General features: G+C 49.2%; 1 protein-coding gene across 2 annotated transcripts in view; it reads left to right on the forward strand.

The window, feature by feature from the left end:
• Nucleotides 1-16,109, forward strand: part of LOC117236095 (putative uncharacterized protein DDB_G0291608) — a 44,765-nt gene that overhangs the window by 24,459 nt on the left and 4,197 nt on the right. Inside the window, exons 2-3 of one of the 2 annotated variants that reach the window (XM_033498757.1) lie at nt 10,059-11,055; nt 11,325-11,384. In XM_033498757.1, coding sequence (XP_033354648.1) covers nt 10,059-11,055; nt 11,325-11,384 — 1,057 coding nt within the window. The remainder of the gene's footprint in view (nt 1-10,058; nt 11,056-11,324; nt 11,385-16,109) is intronic. The other variant, XM_033498758.1, reaches the window with a different exon arrangement.

Genomic DNA, 16,109 nt, shown 5'->3' on the forward strand with positions numbered 1-16,109 from the left:
CACCAATGACCAACGTAACAGTCAAAGTGTTAACACGAAGCTGTTTCTACCAAAACCAGTCGAAATGACTGGTCCTGAAAAAATACGTAGTAATAGAATATTTGTATATTTATTGATTTATTACTTTCTTGCAGAAGGAATTCCATGTTATGTAGTACGTTATGTTTTTAACGAGGGTTGACACATTTATAAAATTGTAGAATCAGTCGTTTTGATCACTGTGGTATTTCTAGCGTTAGCATCTAGCGATCTAGCGATCGATCCGAAATTTTCCTGACAACTGATATCGTCACATCGAATGATACACGATAAAAATGGTAAAAACGCGTGGGAACTTGTACAAAACGAGGAAACTGGTTAATTGGTGTTCGATAAACAGATTACAGTACCCTTTTACACTTCGGTAAACACCAGTCATTTTGTCTGGTATTGGTATAAGTAGCCTTGATACAAAATTATTTTCAGTTTGAATGCATAGAAAACAAAACAAAAATTCATTATATTATTCATTTAATTATTGCGAAAGTCATTACATCATTGCGGAAAAAAGATATAACATGAAGTAGGAATTTAAAAATAAACTTGTAAAACCAGTCAATTTGACTGGCGTGATAATTCTAGTGTTGAAAAATATCGGTATACCTGTACCCTTCTTTTCTTTCCCTTTTTCTTTCTTTCTTTCTCTTTCCCAGTCAATTCGAAGAAACGAGGATTGAAATTGATATTGATACGCGCGTCCAAATCGAACACGAGCGGACACGATAGCTAGGAAAGAAAAGAATCCACGTGATTGGGAAGAGGATCGCGCGGCTCGTTTGTCGGCTAAAAGCTTTTAAGCTAGGGTTATATCGGGCAGTAACGGAAGCGCGAGGACAGTTTGAAAGAGAATGAAAAAGGACGGATCAATGGGGCAAGAGGGTGGGAAAGGGAGTTCTCTCTCCGGAGGGATGAGTTTGCACCTAGAGCGGACAGTCGACACGCGAGGTCGGCACGAGACTACGAAGGAACAGGGGCCGCCCCATTGGCTCGTTTAATTAATTAAAAGTGCATTAGCGGCGGGGGTTAGCAGCCGAGTTTACGTGAGTTTCTACACACAGAGCGAGCGAACGAGCGAGCGACAGAGAGAAAATATAAAAAGAGGGAGACCATAACGATGTTCTGAGCGGAAAGCCGCGATATAGCCTTCGTCAACGCAACAACGCCTTCGTAATAGTCGATCCTTGTAACGTATACGGACGAACCGCGAGCCGACAAGATGATTAAACGGTTTCTTCCATTTTTTGATTTATAGCATCACCCGTACCTGACTGGCCGGCCAACGCGTTTCCTTCTGTTTAACCGAACGATGAGAAACCGCGGTAAGAGAACGCGAACGAAGGTAGCCACAGCGATCGTGCAACGCGAATGGAACAGCGACTATGGAAAAAGTTGGCGACCGCTTGCGTCCCTGTGTGTTAACAGCTTCGAAGCGGGGGTGGTATTATCGGGATTACGGCGCACAGAGTAGATAGAATCAAAGCACCAGGTGCAAATTACAAGGGGGATGGCCAGGTAGCACGGAAGTTGAACGCGCTACCAGCTGACTCGTCCGCGAGCGAAGCGTGTAATCACGCTAATGCGGCACGTCGTTGCCAAGAGTGATCCCGGTTTTGCCACAGGGATCACCCTGCAACGACTTTTCAGTGACTCATGCGCGTCATTGCGTAACTGCTCTGGCTCGATAACGATAATCTTCCTCCTCCGAGCGACCATGATCGTCGATCATCGTGCGCGTGGAGCAGCGGCGATCGTGATCACAAGGGACGAGCGAGACGGCGAATCATCCGACCGCTGCACCTGGAAATTTAATAAGGTACGATAATGAAACGGTCAGCGCAAAAAGCACACTCGCTTAAAACGCACGATGCCGGCCGTTTAATCGCCACGGAATTATCGGCGTAATGCCGCCTGATTCTGCGCAACCCCTTCAACTTGAAACGATGATCCTTTCGTTGCTACTATGGCGGACGTACGTCTCCGAAAGAAAAACCGTACGGTAAGAATCGTGGCAATCGACGCGATTCGAAAGAAACAAGACGAGTTTTTCTTAGCAGCGGCGAGGTTTCGTGGCCGAGCAAGGAAAGCCGGTCGCTTCGATTTAATGGTTCGATTTAATGGCAATTTGTCCTTGCGCGTAGATTTATGCGTTGGCGAGTATGCGGCATGTTCGTGTAATATACGACGCGTGGTTCCTAACGAGGGGAGTGGATTCACAGGATGCGCGAATCGCGTGAGACGACCGTCTAACAATGAGATCGATGATGAAGCGGCAGGCGAGCCAACCGGCCTACCAGCCGTGCCGTAAGCCCTAACGATATATCCAACCGGAGATCAGCCACGCGACTTGCGCAAATTATCGATAGAAACGTTCCACATCGATCGGGCCACGTTTTTAAAAAGAAGCAGCGTGTAGACGTTCCAGGCTGAAACAGCCGTAAAACCGGGCCAATTTAATTTGGGTGTTTCCTACGACCAGAAGGCGTCAACGAGAATCGGGGCGGGATAGTTGACCGATCGAGCCGAAAGGGGAGAAAATTCGACGAGAATTTGATTACGTTCGAATGATTGACAGAGGCAGGTATCGACGGCCGTGGTCGATTCCAAACGTGGCCCCCCTTTTCTCGTAGGTAAACAGCGTGAAATGGTATCTTGTGTTGCGCGGTTAGGCTTGCGCGCGACCCTTCACCGCTCCATGCAAAGGTTAAGGGAAGAGAGGGGTGCGTTGGTTCGTCGCGCGTTGACTAACGCAACGCAAACTGTCGGCTGTCAAGCAGCGCGATGGGAGGGCACGAAACAACGAAGATGTGCCCACGCGCGCACGTGCGCACGTGCCTTTTAATATCCCATAATGCGTTGCATGTCCATATTCATTAAGTAATTTTCTGGTCTGAAAGTCACTGTCCGGTCGACCATCGTCGTCGTTTCGTATCCGACGTCAAGGATATCGCGATCCGCTTCGCTTTTCCTCCCTTCGTCTCTCTAATAACGCGAGTATTCGTGTGGTATGCGCAGCGTGCAGGCTGAGAAGTAGCCGAAGAGACATCGCTCGGTGCGACGTATTATTTCGTCCGGCGCATTGTCGCCCGAACGTCCTTTCGTTTCCTCTGTTTCATATTTATGATACGCTTAACGGCAGGAGAGCGCAGTGGGTCTGCGCGCATAAATTTTCCTGCCCTGTGGTTACGGTGAAATCGTGAGCGAGCGCGTCGAGACGCGGCGCGTCGTGTCGCGTGATTTTCTTCGACGCGATTGTCTCGCGCCCTTCAAAGCAAAAACACCGGCGAATAATTTCGACCACGGCAATTTGTCGGCGGCCTAACGGTAACGCCACGTATACGCCAGGTCAGCGTTACGGGGCGTGGTAACCGGGCTAGTTCAATCCGCAAAACGCGCGTATTTCGAATTTCCTTTGCATTTGTAGGAGGTGTAGTTGGAGCTAGGTGAAAAGGTTTCGTCCCGGGACTACCGGTGGACTCGTCAGTAAGGCTATGTCCGGTAGTCCCTGCCTTAGACGTACAGGGAGTCTCGCTAGATGCGGTATTTGTATCGTGACATCGTATATTCGACCGCTAGCGAGATAGACAGACTCGTCGTCGTAGTAGCCCCCTGGTGTTGGCGGTTGGTACCCGCGGATCGCCCGGTAGGTGTTGCGCCGCGTTGATGCATCGACCTGTCGACGTCCTGTTGGTACCGATTCGCCACACATTCTTCCAATAAGAGACGCATTTTTCCGGAAATCGAGTTCTTTTGCTAAATTGCAACCGATTGGATTAACAGATCTCTACCATCGTCGCGGCCACTGCAACCTAATTTATCAACCCTCCTATACACCTAAATACGGCCACACAGACACCATTAGTAGAATTTGCAACACGGATTTGCGCAATCATTTTGATCTTTCCTGCGATACTGTCGGTGAAGTTAAGTATCCCACGTATTGCTTTCCGCACTAATTTCACTCCGCCACGATGTATTTTAACCGACGTATTAACTCGCCGTCACCGCCGATACGCTAACGTTTAACTTGCGTAACCTAAGCGTAACGCGCATGATGCAAGTGCGCTCCCTTGCGAACTAGCCACTTGTGATTCTCATCGAGCGAGGTATTTCGTTTCCGTATCGTGCGTTGTGATTTGTTCGGAAAGAGCTTGGTCCGTTTACTGCAACAAGCAAACGGAAACTTTGCTCGCCTGGTGGAGTCGCGTCCGCGAGGATCGTACACGCGAGATAGTCGGAGCCTTCGATAGCGTGACGACGATTTGTCGAGACGCGATATCTTGAGGCGGCGCAGGTTCTAGGAAAGAAAGAATAACTCGATTCGAAGGTGATTTGTCGATCGGCAGGTATCGGAAATCGCGCAGTTCCAGGCCTTAATGCTCTTACACTTGGAACACGGAGCGTGTAGACAGGCGCGTACACCACCTAACACGTAACACGTAGTATCAAGTAGGTGAACGAGGCAACCGAGAAGCCGAGTTCTGAGATCAAGTCACGCGTAGCCTAAAGAAAGTTGTTTAAAGGTCAGTGTAGCTCGACTTGCATCAGAAATGCCAATCTAGTTACGAAATATGTATGGGGAACAATGATACCCTCGTGGAAAGCAATTCGTTCGCTCGCGCGCCGTCTCCTTCCAGTTGTCGTCCGTACGTCTCTTCGTCGTTTCCAGCGACCGCGTGGAACTCGAGCGAGACCCTCGCAGAGAAAACAACTTTCTTTCTCTTCTTGCTGAACTTTTGAAAATTTAGCGAATTATACCGCCTATCGGTGGGTCGTATCTCTCGCGTTATTCATATCCGCGGAATAATGCTGAATAATTTCACCATAAATACGTGGCGCGTCCACGTGGGCGTAAAGTAACGATAATGCAAGTAAATAATGGACGCGAGAGTTTTATTACCTAGGCGGTTGAATGGCAAGATAGAATCTACGTGTCCGCGGCAGTACAGCCCCCTCGAACACCGAACGCCAAGAGGAGAAAGAGAGGAAGAGGAGAGAGCCAGGATGAGACCAGGCGAGAGACGCTTCCCTTTTTGCACGAACATCGAATCCGAAAATTCCTACATAGGCGAATGAATGGTATTTTCCTTCTCTCTTTGCCAAACGTAGTAGCCTTCTCTAGCCGTTGTTCCGCGTTTCGCGATACCGTTCTTCGTCGACCGCTATCGTTTCTCCTCTTTCGTCGTTTGGATAAATCCTCACCTTGCCTCGCCTAGCTCCGCCATCACTCGAACCGCGTAGCTGTCTTCCTTTACGACTTTGTACGTGCAGACTCCGCTCCTTTGTCCGTAGCACGAAGCAAATTCACGTTTCCCGTGTTCCAACTACTCAAACTTGCGAAATAAGTAGTTGGCTACTCGATATGTAGGTCATCGGTCTGGCTGGCAGCTTCCTGTTCTTTTCTACGGTCGCGATCTTTGGTTATCTTCCGAATGGACGTCGCCTCGTCTCGATATCGCACGCGACGATATCTGAGGTGGATTATTATACGCGTTGGTTTGTTAAAGAGACGAGTGATAAAATTGCAATAGTCAGTCGTAAGTTCAAACGTAACTCCGGATGAATTTTACAATCAAGTCTCATTGAGAATTATAAGTTTTTGGCGGGGCATCCAGCTACGCTCGTTAAGGCCCAGAACTGAAGACGACGCGTCGCGAGGAGTTCGAATCCTCGGCAAGAAGAACTTTTAATAAAAGGGACGGAAAAACCAAAATTTCTCTTACAAGTAAGTTTTTCTCGCGTGGTACTATGTCGTGTTTAATAAGTGTTTATCGTGTGTTTGATTCGAATTGAATCTAGTGCTTGAATCTAGATGTCTTTTTAGCCTGCGGATCTGATCCGACGTGTCGAGTAATTGAGTAGCTGGTGGGTTTTCGTGGTTGTTGACTCTTATGCTATATCTATTACTGAATTTGCATATTTCTTCTTTGACTGTGGGTATCTTGAGGTGGCGATGTATTGTTTCGTTGGTAACATACCCAAGGTGCATCTATTAAGGATCTTAGAGTTTTCCATTGGAATCGTTGAAGAATTTCTATGTTGGAATTACTTGCTGTTCCCCATAGTTGGAGTAACTCCGGCGATAATATTTTGTCCGGAGTCTACCTTTAAACCTAGCAAATCGAAACAACGTTGGCACTCCGAGGCACAAGAATATGAGTCTCTACCGATTCGAATCTTCCATCGACTCATGTGCCGCTACATATGAAATTTGTGCGCGTGATGGACGAAAGAAGGACGCGGGCAGCTTGTCGAAACTGCAAAGTTGGCGAACCGGAGCCGAGGGATTGATCGATTTTCGAGGGAGGAGCCGTGGCAAGTGGCATTCTCGAGAAACGTAAATTTGCATCTGAACTTAATCCTTGATTGTGCCACGCCCCCTCAGTTTCTTTCTTTTCGCCTTGGTCCCAAAACTTTCTTTCTCCTCTTCTTCTTCTTCTTCTTCTTACTCGAATGGTAGGTTGTTCGGGCCACAGGCGTCGCCCATCTCGCGCCATCATTTAACTAAATTACCGGCTTGCCGTACGAGAAAGGACACTGTTGTACGGTCACCATTATTTTCGTACAACTTGCATACGCATTCCTCTTTCTCGAGTCCTGGTGACGCGATCTTAGCGGCAAGTTGGCTGCGGAGCGAAGTCACAGACGAGCTGTTCCAGTCGAACGTAGCAGCCACGTGCACGGATTTTCCCTGTGAAGTCAGATATTTACGCGTCCCTTAATTTCCATCGTGTTGGCTCCTAAATGAAGCTTCCTCGAGTTCGATTCGTAACGCCATTAAGCGCTTGGTCGACCATCGCGTTGCTCGTTCGCTGTTTCGACTCCTAAGAAAGCGACGCGAGGACGAGACAGCGGAGCGAGCGAGTAATCCGCGTGGCGATAGTCGAGGACGCGAGTACGATCGCGCGAGGTCGATGCAACGATTTTGGCAGGTCGTTCGTCGAAAGCTTTGGAGAAAAATGGCCGACAGTGCGCACGGCTGACATTTGCCCGCGCATTTATCGCGATAATACGGCTTTAGGTCAGAGGGTGTGGCCTCGCCAGATTGATTCGGCGAGCTCGCTTCTGCGCGCTACGCTTCGTTACCGCCAACGCTATGGCCGCTTTCCTGCTCACGGCTTTTCATTCATCTTTCGCCTTCCATTTGCCTCGGCACTCGATAAATACACCGAACGATAAACCTGTCGATACACCGTTGCCGATCTCGTTCTATCATTCGTTTCCCATAATTAGAATATACGACGCGAGAAACCGGAAAACCGCGCGTTTCCCTCGTTCGCGCCTTCGTCGTATCTCATAGGTTGGCAACTAAGTGATTACGGATCTTGTCATTAGGTTGTATTGACAAAGTCCGCAATCACTTAGTTGCCGACCCAACGCATCTTTGCGTCTTCGATCTCTGAAACCGAGCCGATTCTGCAAAATCTCGTATGCGCAATGTTTTTCCTCGTGAAGGAGCTGCAAAATGTCAGAAGATCGAGGCTAATGCGGTTCGATTGAAGAGCAGATGTTTGAGTTTAGTTAGTCGTTACTCTGCGGGAAACTCGGAACAGAAAGTGCGCGAATTGGATAATTAATCGTGGAATCGCGGTAAATGGGGGCAGAAGGCGCGCGTGCGCTTGCGCGTTCCTTTGCGAGTCGCGAGGCCGCGAAGCTGCGATTGGTCGGAATAAAAAATACTAGGCGGCACGAGCGAACGAACACGGATGCAAAGGTTTTTCATCTTACACGCCAGCTACGATGACGACGCGCTATCTATCGACTGCGTGGGTGTCCGTTCTCGCTCTGACAGATTCGAAAACGCATTATTAACACCGACGGCCCTGACTCTATGATTACGCGCATTAATAGCCGGATGGACGAACTTTGCTCACGCTCCGCACTATCATTATCGCAACGCGAAAAAGAGACCGACGCGACGCGACGGCGTGAGTCAAGAGACACGCTCGGACCGACCTGAACGACCAGAGAAAAAGACGAGAAAACCGAGAGCGCAGAAGGGCGGCACTTGAAAAACAATATCAACGACTATCGAATTCCTCCTAATAGTCTCATCAATAGTCAATCTCAGCTTCGCCGCTCAGCGTCGCCGCTCAGCGTCGCACTCGGCGCATTGTCTGTCGAAGATTCTGCAAAATTTGTATCCAACGTTTTTCTTAACTGCGTGTGTCTCGCTAGGTGCAGGCAAAGACGACGAAGAACGCGAGACGAAGGAAATTTGACGAGGATCCATCGACTACCGTTTCACCAATTTCCCCTCTCTCTTTTTCTTCTCTTTTCTACCGTTTTCGTCGTCGTTTCCTTTTACACGCGATATAACAATACGACGACGAAAGCAGCAGTTTGCGATCGTTGCTGGTTATTTTATCGATGAACGCGCACGAGAGCCCGCATCCATCCTGGTCGAGACGATATGGCATTTAAATATAATGTTTCGCGCGCAAGCGCGCATATCGTACCTCGCTACAAACTCCTTTTCAAATTGCATATCAGGTACGATCGAGTGTTGCGAGTATACCAATCTTCCGACGATGAATAATTCATTGTGTAAATAATTCATAAATCACTATATAAGCTTGCCGGACGGTGAGCCAGAATCGTTCAAAAATTTCCAATGAGATTTTTTTTCATCCATTCTTCCATCATCGAGATCTTCTTTTATCTTCTACCTTCGATATCGTCGTAAAAGGGCTTCGGCTGTTTATCGCGTCAACTTCACCATAGATCTTGCTTCGTTAAAACATGCAGAATTTCCCCATTTGCCAAACAACAGTTTCCCACTTATCCGCGATATTTGCCAATTCGTATCTCGTTGATACTCTTGTTCCGTGTGTAGCGCGCGCGATACTCTGTCATTTGCGACGAATCTTTCCGGTTCTACGTCGCTCTTCGTAATTACTTAATCGCGGTAAAGTGGTAGAATCGGGGGCAAGTTCAACCTGTTTTATCTGCGATCTCGCATCGGTGTACCGCGAACGCTATGCAATAGGAATTCTTTACGCCTCGATAACAAATCCGACCCACGAGGATGACGCTTAAAAATTCACCTTACGTATTCCATACCGTTTCTTTCGATTCGCGTCGTAACGGAGCCTGACGGGGTACTTCGAAATTCTTCGAGCTGAACTTTCAAAGTGTACGCCCGTCCGATCTCGTTTCTATGCTTATGGAAACATATAGGTAAGTACCTACCTACCTTGTGCCTCGTCCTTCGTCCGCTTTCCGAGGCATCGTATTTTATCGAACCGGCGTGAAAATGATAAAGCCACTGCTCATGCACGCATCCAGGTGAAAGGAAGAGGAGAAAGAGAGATAGAGGCGCGAAAGGGGCGTTACATATAGCGATTGTATAGCGACGCATTAAAATATTCGGAATGTTATGCGGTCTGAGCGAGCAGAGTACGAGTAGTCGTCGAAAGCGTGGAGAGCACGGCGAGGCAAGGCAAGGCAAGGCAAAGGCAAGTCGAGGCACAGCATGGCCCGCACAGAACGGCGCACGAGGGCGGCGCGCGTTGCGCGTGTACAAATCATGCAAAGAATGACGCGGCATTGGCCCGCTCCCTCCCATCTTCGAGACGAAACTGTGCTGTCTCTACTCCCCTTTCTTTCTTTTCGTCTCCTCTTCTCTCCCTTCGGCTGTGCTATACAGTCGTTATATGCATCATAGAACTGGCATACGAAGGCGTGCAGTGTGGGAGACCTCATGCTGCACAGCCCTCGATGCGGTCGTTGCATATTAACCGAGAACAACGTGCCGCATGCGCTTTCGTGAATCAGCATATCGCAAGTCACCCGCTTGTTTACCTGTTTGCTGCTTGCTTAAGCTACACCGGCTCCGACTGGCCCCAAATATCGTCCTTCCCGACCCATCGCGCTATTTGCTTGTTCGGCTTTCGATTCGCACGAGCGACGATCCGACATAGCCAGGCGAAGACGGAGCATCGTGATGGTGCATAATCGCGCGCAAACGCAACTGAAACTCTCCACTCGTATTCTCCACTTTGTCCGTCTTCTATTTCCAGCAGGCATCGGACCTGGACACTTTGCTATGTAGACAGGATCTCGACCGACTGCAGAAGCTCGACGAAGATGACCCGGAGAAGGAGCCGAGGGAGTCCTCGGTGCAAATGGAGGACTTCTTCGAGGTTGGTGGGCCGGTGTGTCGACCGCAAGCGAGCTTCGTCTCGTCGAGGAGTCAGCCCGCGGGAAACGACGACGACGTGTTCCTCAGGCCGCCGCTCTGGGAGGATATTACCTCGAGTATACAAAAGCTGGACCCGGAGAACGCCGACATGCTGGGCTCGCAGTCGCACGTCAAAATGGAGACCGACGACGTCTCGTCGCCGGTATTGTCGCCTGTCGAGATCAAAACCGAACCGCTACCTCCGCCACCGACCTTGCACCTCCTCGAAGGACCCGCTTCGAACTCGGTGTCGGGCTACGCGAACGGTCATCCGAACCCCCCAACCGGCCCGCAAGTCGTTCATCACCGGACCGCGCCTGCCGCTTTCAAGACTTTCCCCCCTAACAACAACAATAACAACAATAACAACAATAACAACAACAACAACAACAACACGAGCGCCAATAACAACAGCACCGGTACCGCCAACAACGCCAATGGCAACGGTAACAACAACAGCAACAACAACGCCAATGCGAACGGTAACAGCAACAGCAGCAACAATAACGGTACCGGGAACAGCAACAACAATAATAACAACAACGACTCGACGACGACTCACCACGGAGGCGGGAATCAGATCGGTGGCAGCGCGACGTCACCGCTCTACGGCTCGATGACTAGGTTAATGTACATTTCCCCGCTCACGCCGCCGATTTCCGATCCTGGATCTCCGATAGGGGCTCCACCGAGGCGGACGCCGCCTCCACCCTATCCACAGCCGTCCATTATGAATGCTCCTCATAGAATTCAGGCCCCGAGCATCACCACGAAATTCAACAGGCGAAACAATCCCGAGCTGGAAAAGAGACGCGTTCATCACTGTGATTTCATAGGTAAGTGTTGCGCTGCTTTGGTAATCGTCAACGTACTTGTATACGCTTCGTCGAGTCTTTTTATCCGCAGCAGATGTATTGGTAACCGACTCCTAAAGGCGCTTAATGGCACACATACGGTACATAGCGTACGTGTATAATATCATAGTTGTGAGAAGTCTAAACGCGCCGAGCGTGCGAGCTACGGGTACGATCGGATGACGCGATGCTTTCATTGTCAGAGAAACGGTAGCAACGCTCACGGTATTGGTAACTATTTCGTTTTGCAGGTTGTACAAAGGTCTACACGAAGAGTTCGCATTTAAAGGCGCATCAGCGGATACACACAGGTAAGTCGACTGCTTTCGCTGAACGTGCGAGCTTGCCGGATAACGGTTCGAGCTGCGTTTTAGGGGAAAACGGCATGCCGATGGAAAAAAGGAACGAGCGTGGAAATTAGATATGTAGCTCATCCACGCGGAGCGAAACGAAACGTTTGAAAGCGCGCGAGGTCGAGCGCTCGGCGTGGGCAGGGCGCGGTTCTCGCAGCCTCTCCTTCTTTCCAGCCTCTTTCTTCCTTTAACCTTCGTCTTCGTTCGTCTCTCTTGTCCCCTCTGTTTTACCTTATCTATCTTATTCTCGTACACAGTGTATATTCGCTTTCGCAGAGTCTCCGATCTTTCTGTGCGTGCGCGCGGTGTCGCGCAAAGGAATCTCTATCATATGTAAACGTATAAGGAACGCACGAAGCGTGGTATGCGACACTCCGTTTCGTAGACTCGAGCTAGCGACCCACATCCTGTCCGTATCCAAACACACAGCTCGCTAACGCGCTCGTACCTACACCTACGTGTATTTGTACATGGTCGAGCATGAAAGGGGTTTCTGGCTGTCTGCTAAAACCACGCCACGCGCAATCTTCTCCAAAGCTGTTGTTGCGTGATCTCCCGTCGTCGTCGCTTGATCGGGCATCGATGTTTCTGCATCACCGTCGCCTCACGTCGAGTCTGTTTGTTCAACTGTTTTATCGCGTATCAACGAAAAAGCATAATGTATAGCGAAATAAAACACGTTCGATGAGTCTCGTCCGTTTTCTAAGCGAAATCTGCACTCGTTTCAGTTTCCCGGAAGCTGCTTTCTTCGTAACGTTTGTCCTTAACCGTTTGAGTCGCAGGGCTGTTTGAAAAAACAGGATCGAAATATCAACAACAGCGCGATAGCGAAGAGAAACAAACGGCGCAATAGCGCTCGTCATATTTGTTAGGTTTATGAAATACATCTATATTATTATACAGGGTGGTTGGTAATTGGTGGTACAAGCGAAAAGGGGGTGATTCTACGTGAAAAAGGAAGTCGGAAATATAGAATAAAAAGTTTTCGTTTGAGGCTTTGTTTTCGAGAAAATCGACTTTGAATTTTCGCTCGGTACGCGTGCGCTTTATCGCGTCTCGTTATGACGGATCTCACTGTAGATCGTTGTCTCGATGAAAAAATTAATAAAAAAAAAAGAAATTAAAAAAACCCTTTTCCGCTTGTACCACCAGTTACCAACCACCCTGTATATGCGTACTATTAGTTTATAAATATTTCGAGTTTTGTTCGATAAAAATTATTGAGAAGATAACAATGAAAAACAAAATACTGTAAGTCGTCCGTTCAAATATACTCGGATTTTCCCATACAAAATCTAAACAGCGCGATCGCGCTGCTTGCAACCCAAACGGTTAATACGCCTAATCGAATCTTCTTTATCCTTCTTCATCCACCCCGATATCTACATCGTTTCTCTGCTAACACGCCTTTTCGCGAACGAAACGCAGCATGTCGCGCGAAACCATCGATCAGAGTATCGAGGGACTTCTAAATTAGCGAATTCCGAGAAATCGACGTTCCAACATAACAATTTGTCGTAAAATACCGATTAAATGGTAAAAAGTCCGCTTTCGAGTACGTTGCTCGATCAGTGGATAGTCAAAATCTCGGCGATAGAGGCGCGTAAGTACGTAACATCAGTTCGAAGCGGGAAAATTGGCGCGCCAATTCGAGGTACGCTCGTCTTCTGTGTAAACACAAACGCGAAAGCGGACGTATGTACGCGCGTACAGAGACGCGTATAGGCTCGCGCGAAGAAGGAAGGACGAGAGAGAGACGGCGAATGCACGCGTGCCTGCTCGACAAGCTATCGCGGAATGCCTGCCAAAGGCGTTCGAACCACGATGTACCACTTTCCAATTGATACGTCGAGGTTTTGCGGTAACTCGTCATCGAGTACGCGAATCTTTCAATTGCGTTTCGAACCACGAAACTCGACCAACGCAGCGAAATTTCGACAATCTCGGCCCGATCAAATCGATCCGAGTACGCGGTTACTTCTACCTTCCCCCTCCCTTCCTCCCCACCCTCGTCCGCCTGTCGAATTTTCTGTAGCGCGTCAATTTTACCGACAGACTCCAGACAGTAGGTACGGTTTATCCTGGTTTACTTTCGTCGAAGTGCCGCGCGTATATCTTGACGTTCGTTCGTCGATTTTCCGATTGGAAGAACAGAGATTTCATAGAAATCGCGATGATCGCGTAGCGGAGGAAAAGGTAGCTTGAAATTCGGAGCAAGTAAAAACAGATCGCGAGACGAGGCAGAAGAAAGGAAAGGCGAGAACGCGATCGGTCGCTGAAATCCGAAAGGTGAATCGCAAGGGGTAAAGCAGTGGCGTAGTTGTCGGATTGGGAGCCTCGGGCACGTGGCTCTCGTCTTGAATGAACGAACGCAACGCCGAACCGCTCGCGCATAGGTCTCGGCGAGCCTGGCTTTCACGGGCGCTTGTCCTCTGGTCCGATGCACCTCGACACACACGTGCGTGTAAATACGCGTACACGTGCGTATGCGTTTCTCTCGTCCCGTCCCGTCCCGTCCCGTCCCGTCCCGTCCCGTCCCGTTACCGTCTCATCTCGTCCCGTGGCGTCTGGTCCCGTGCTATCCCGTGCGTCCAGAAAAGAATATCGGCCGATCGCTCGTAAATTATATACCGTTCACGATGGAACGTCTATATTCGAGGATTGTTCGACCGGTCGTGAACGAACAGCGCGTCGCGTCGCGTTCGATTCTTCGATCAACGCGAAGGTATTACGATATTAGTATTCTACTAATGTATTCGAATGCGTTATACCGCGTGTAAGCTGTACACGTTGCGTGCTTGTTAATAGGAAAATTTCGTGCTCGTTCACCGATTTCAGGGTTTCGCGCGAGACAACCTTGAACAATTGTTCGTTCTCGTTCGTTTGCAATATGTGTTATCAAAATTACAATGTTCTGTACCGCTATAGGACGAGCGAACGAGACGTTCTCAAAGGTGTTCTCAAAGTCATTCTGAAACGATTCGATCGCGCTCTTTGAAAATACCATCTGTCGCAACGAAAATTCTAGTCTCATTGGACGAGGTATGCATAAACTCTGGAAGGTTCGAGAAACTCTCGTAAGACGAGCCACACGTAAGTAAGTACGTGGGATGAAACGTGCGCGTACCGTTCCCCGCGATATTCGCAGCCGATCATTCTACTCGTATAACGTTCTCATCGGTTATATCTGTTAGATAAAGGTTAATTTCCTAGTTTGCCGACAAATGCGGTCATCTTCTTAGCTAAGAAACTGGAGGAGAGTGTGACGATATTCGAAATGATATGGACGCGCGCTGCACTTATACGCGTGGATACGTTCGCTGGAGGTCAGAGTGTTGGTTGCACGTCGAATCGTGGAAGGAACACGCAAGCCAACGCAAGGCAACGCGACGCGACTTTACGCGCGTGTATACATACTTACCGATCAAGTACCAATACGTGGACGGTAGAAGCACTCACGCGTATGTAGAGACAACCGATTGGCACGTATGCGAGGCTAAGTCTCACGGTGTAGGGTGCGCGAACACGAGGCGAGCAACATTCCTGCCTCATCCATGCTTTCAACTTTGGCAACCTTCTAGCCTGCGTGTTTGTCCGCTGTCGTTTCGCCGCCTCTAAAACCCGACGATCGGCCTGTTGCAGCGAAACGTTCGCGATCGCCGCTTCTAACGGTGTTCCTCGATCGTGAACGAGCGACCGACGAAAATCGAACTTACGAGGAAACGATAAAGAGAAAGAGAAGCAGAACCGCTGCGCGGATATATACGGGTTATACCGTACGAGTTTCGAGAACGAGACCGTTGGGGATCGTGAGACGCTGCGAATGCCAGACACCGTACCGCGGTGAAAGTGATCCGAAATTAACGGGGACGCCTCGAGGTTCGTAGGCGTCGTCGAGCCAACGGGCACACGCGATTCAACGATACCTTCCATCTGGAACGTTATCAACATCGTAAAAATTCGTACCGACCGGGTAGGCACACGGATACGATGAACCGATCGAGTCTCGAGACGATCGCTGTTTCGTTTCCTATTTCCATTTTGTTGCGTAGAAAGTCGCGGCAACGATGCTGCAAAAAGACACATAAAGTAACGCGACGAGTATCTGCTCTCGAGATGGAGCTCATGCAGTGAGGCGGGAACACGTCTCGTTGAACATCGCTGGGAAAAACACGATCGTCGGACAAAAACGGAATTGGCGTTAAACTCGTGTTATTCGCTGAAAGCGCGAAAAACTGGACCCAGTCCCAACCACGATCCGAGAGTAATTGATCGAATGACTTAATACGAGTAACTTGTCGATTAGATGACGACACGCGTGCAACGCGTATCGTCCTTGTCATCGTCGTTGTCATCGTCCTTCGATCGCTCTATTTCGTTTCTCTCGATCGCCAGTACATTTTCAACGGTACGATTAATTCTCCATTAGAAGGATAAACGCGCGAACGCAGGACCAAACGATAAATCGATTGCCACGAATCTCGCAACGAGACTCGTGTCGCCGAAGATGCTACGATACGAAGACACGGCACGCGACAGACGCGGCTAGACGACGAGAGAAAAAAGCTATTACCGGAAAGCTGGTTCGGGCCTTTTCTCTTCGACGCAGCCGACGCGGACACGATGTCTCGAAGAAATCGCCGCGGAATTCTCATGAACGAGCAATACCGTGAATGGATGCCG

Source organism: Bombus vosnesenskii, unplaced genomic scaffold (genome assembly GCF_011952255.1).
Source record: "Bombus vosnesenskii isolate JDL3184/JDL3185 unplaced genomic scaffold, Bvos_JDL3184-5_v1.1 scf7180000013340, whole genome shotgun sequence".
Taxonomy (NCBI): domain Eukaryota; kingdom Metazoa; phylum Arthropoda; class Insecta; order Hymenoptera; family Apidae; genus Bombus; species Bombus vosnesenskii.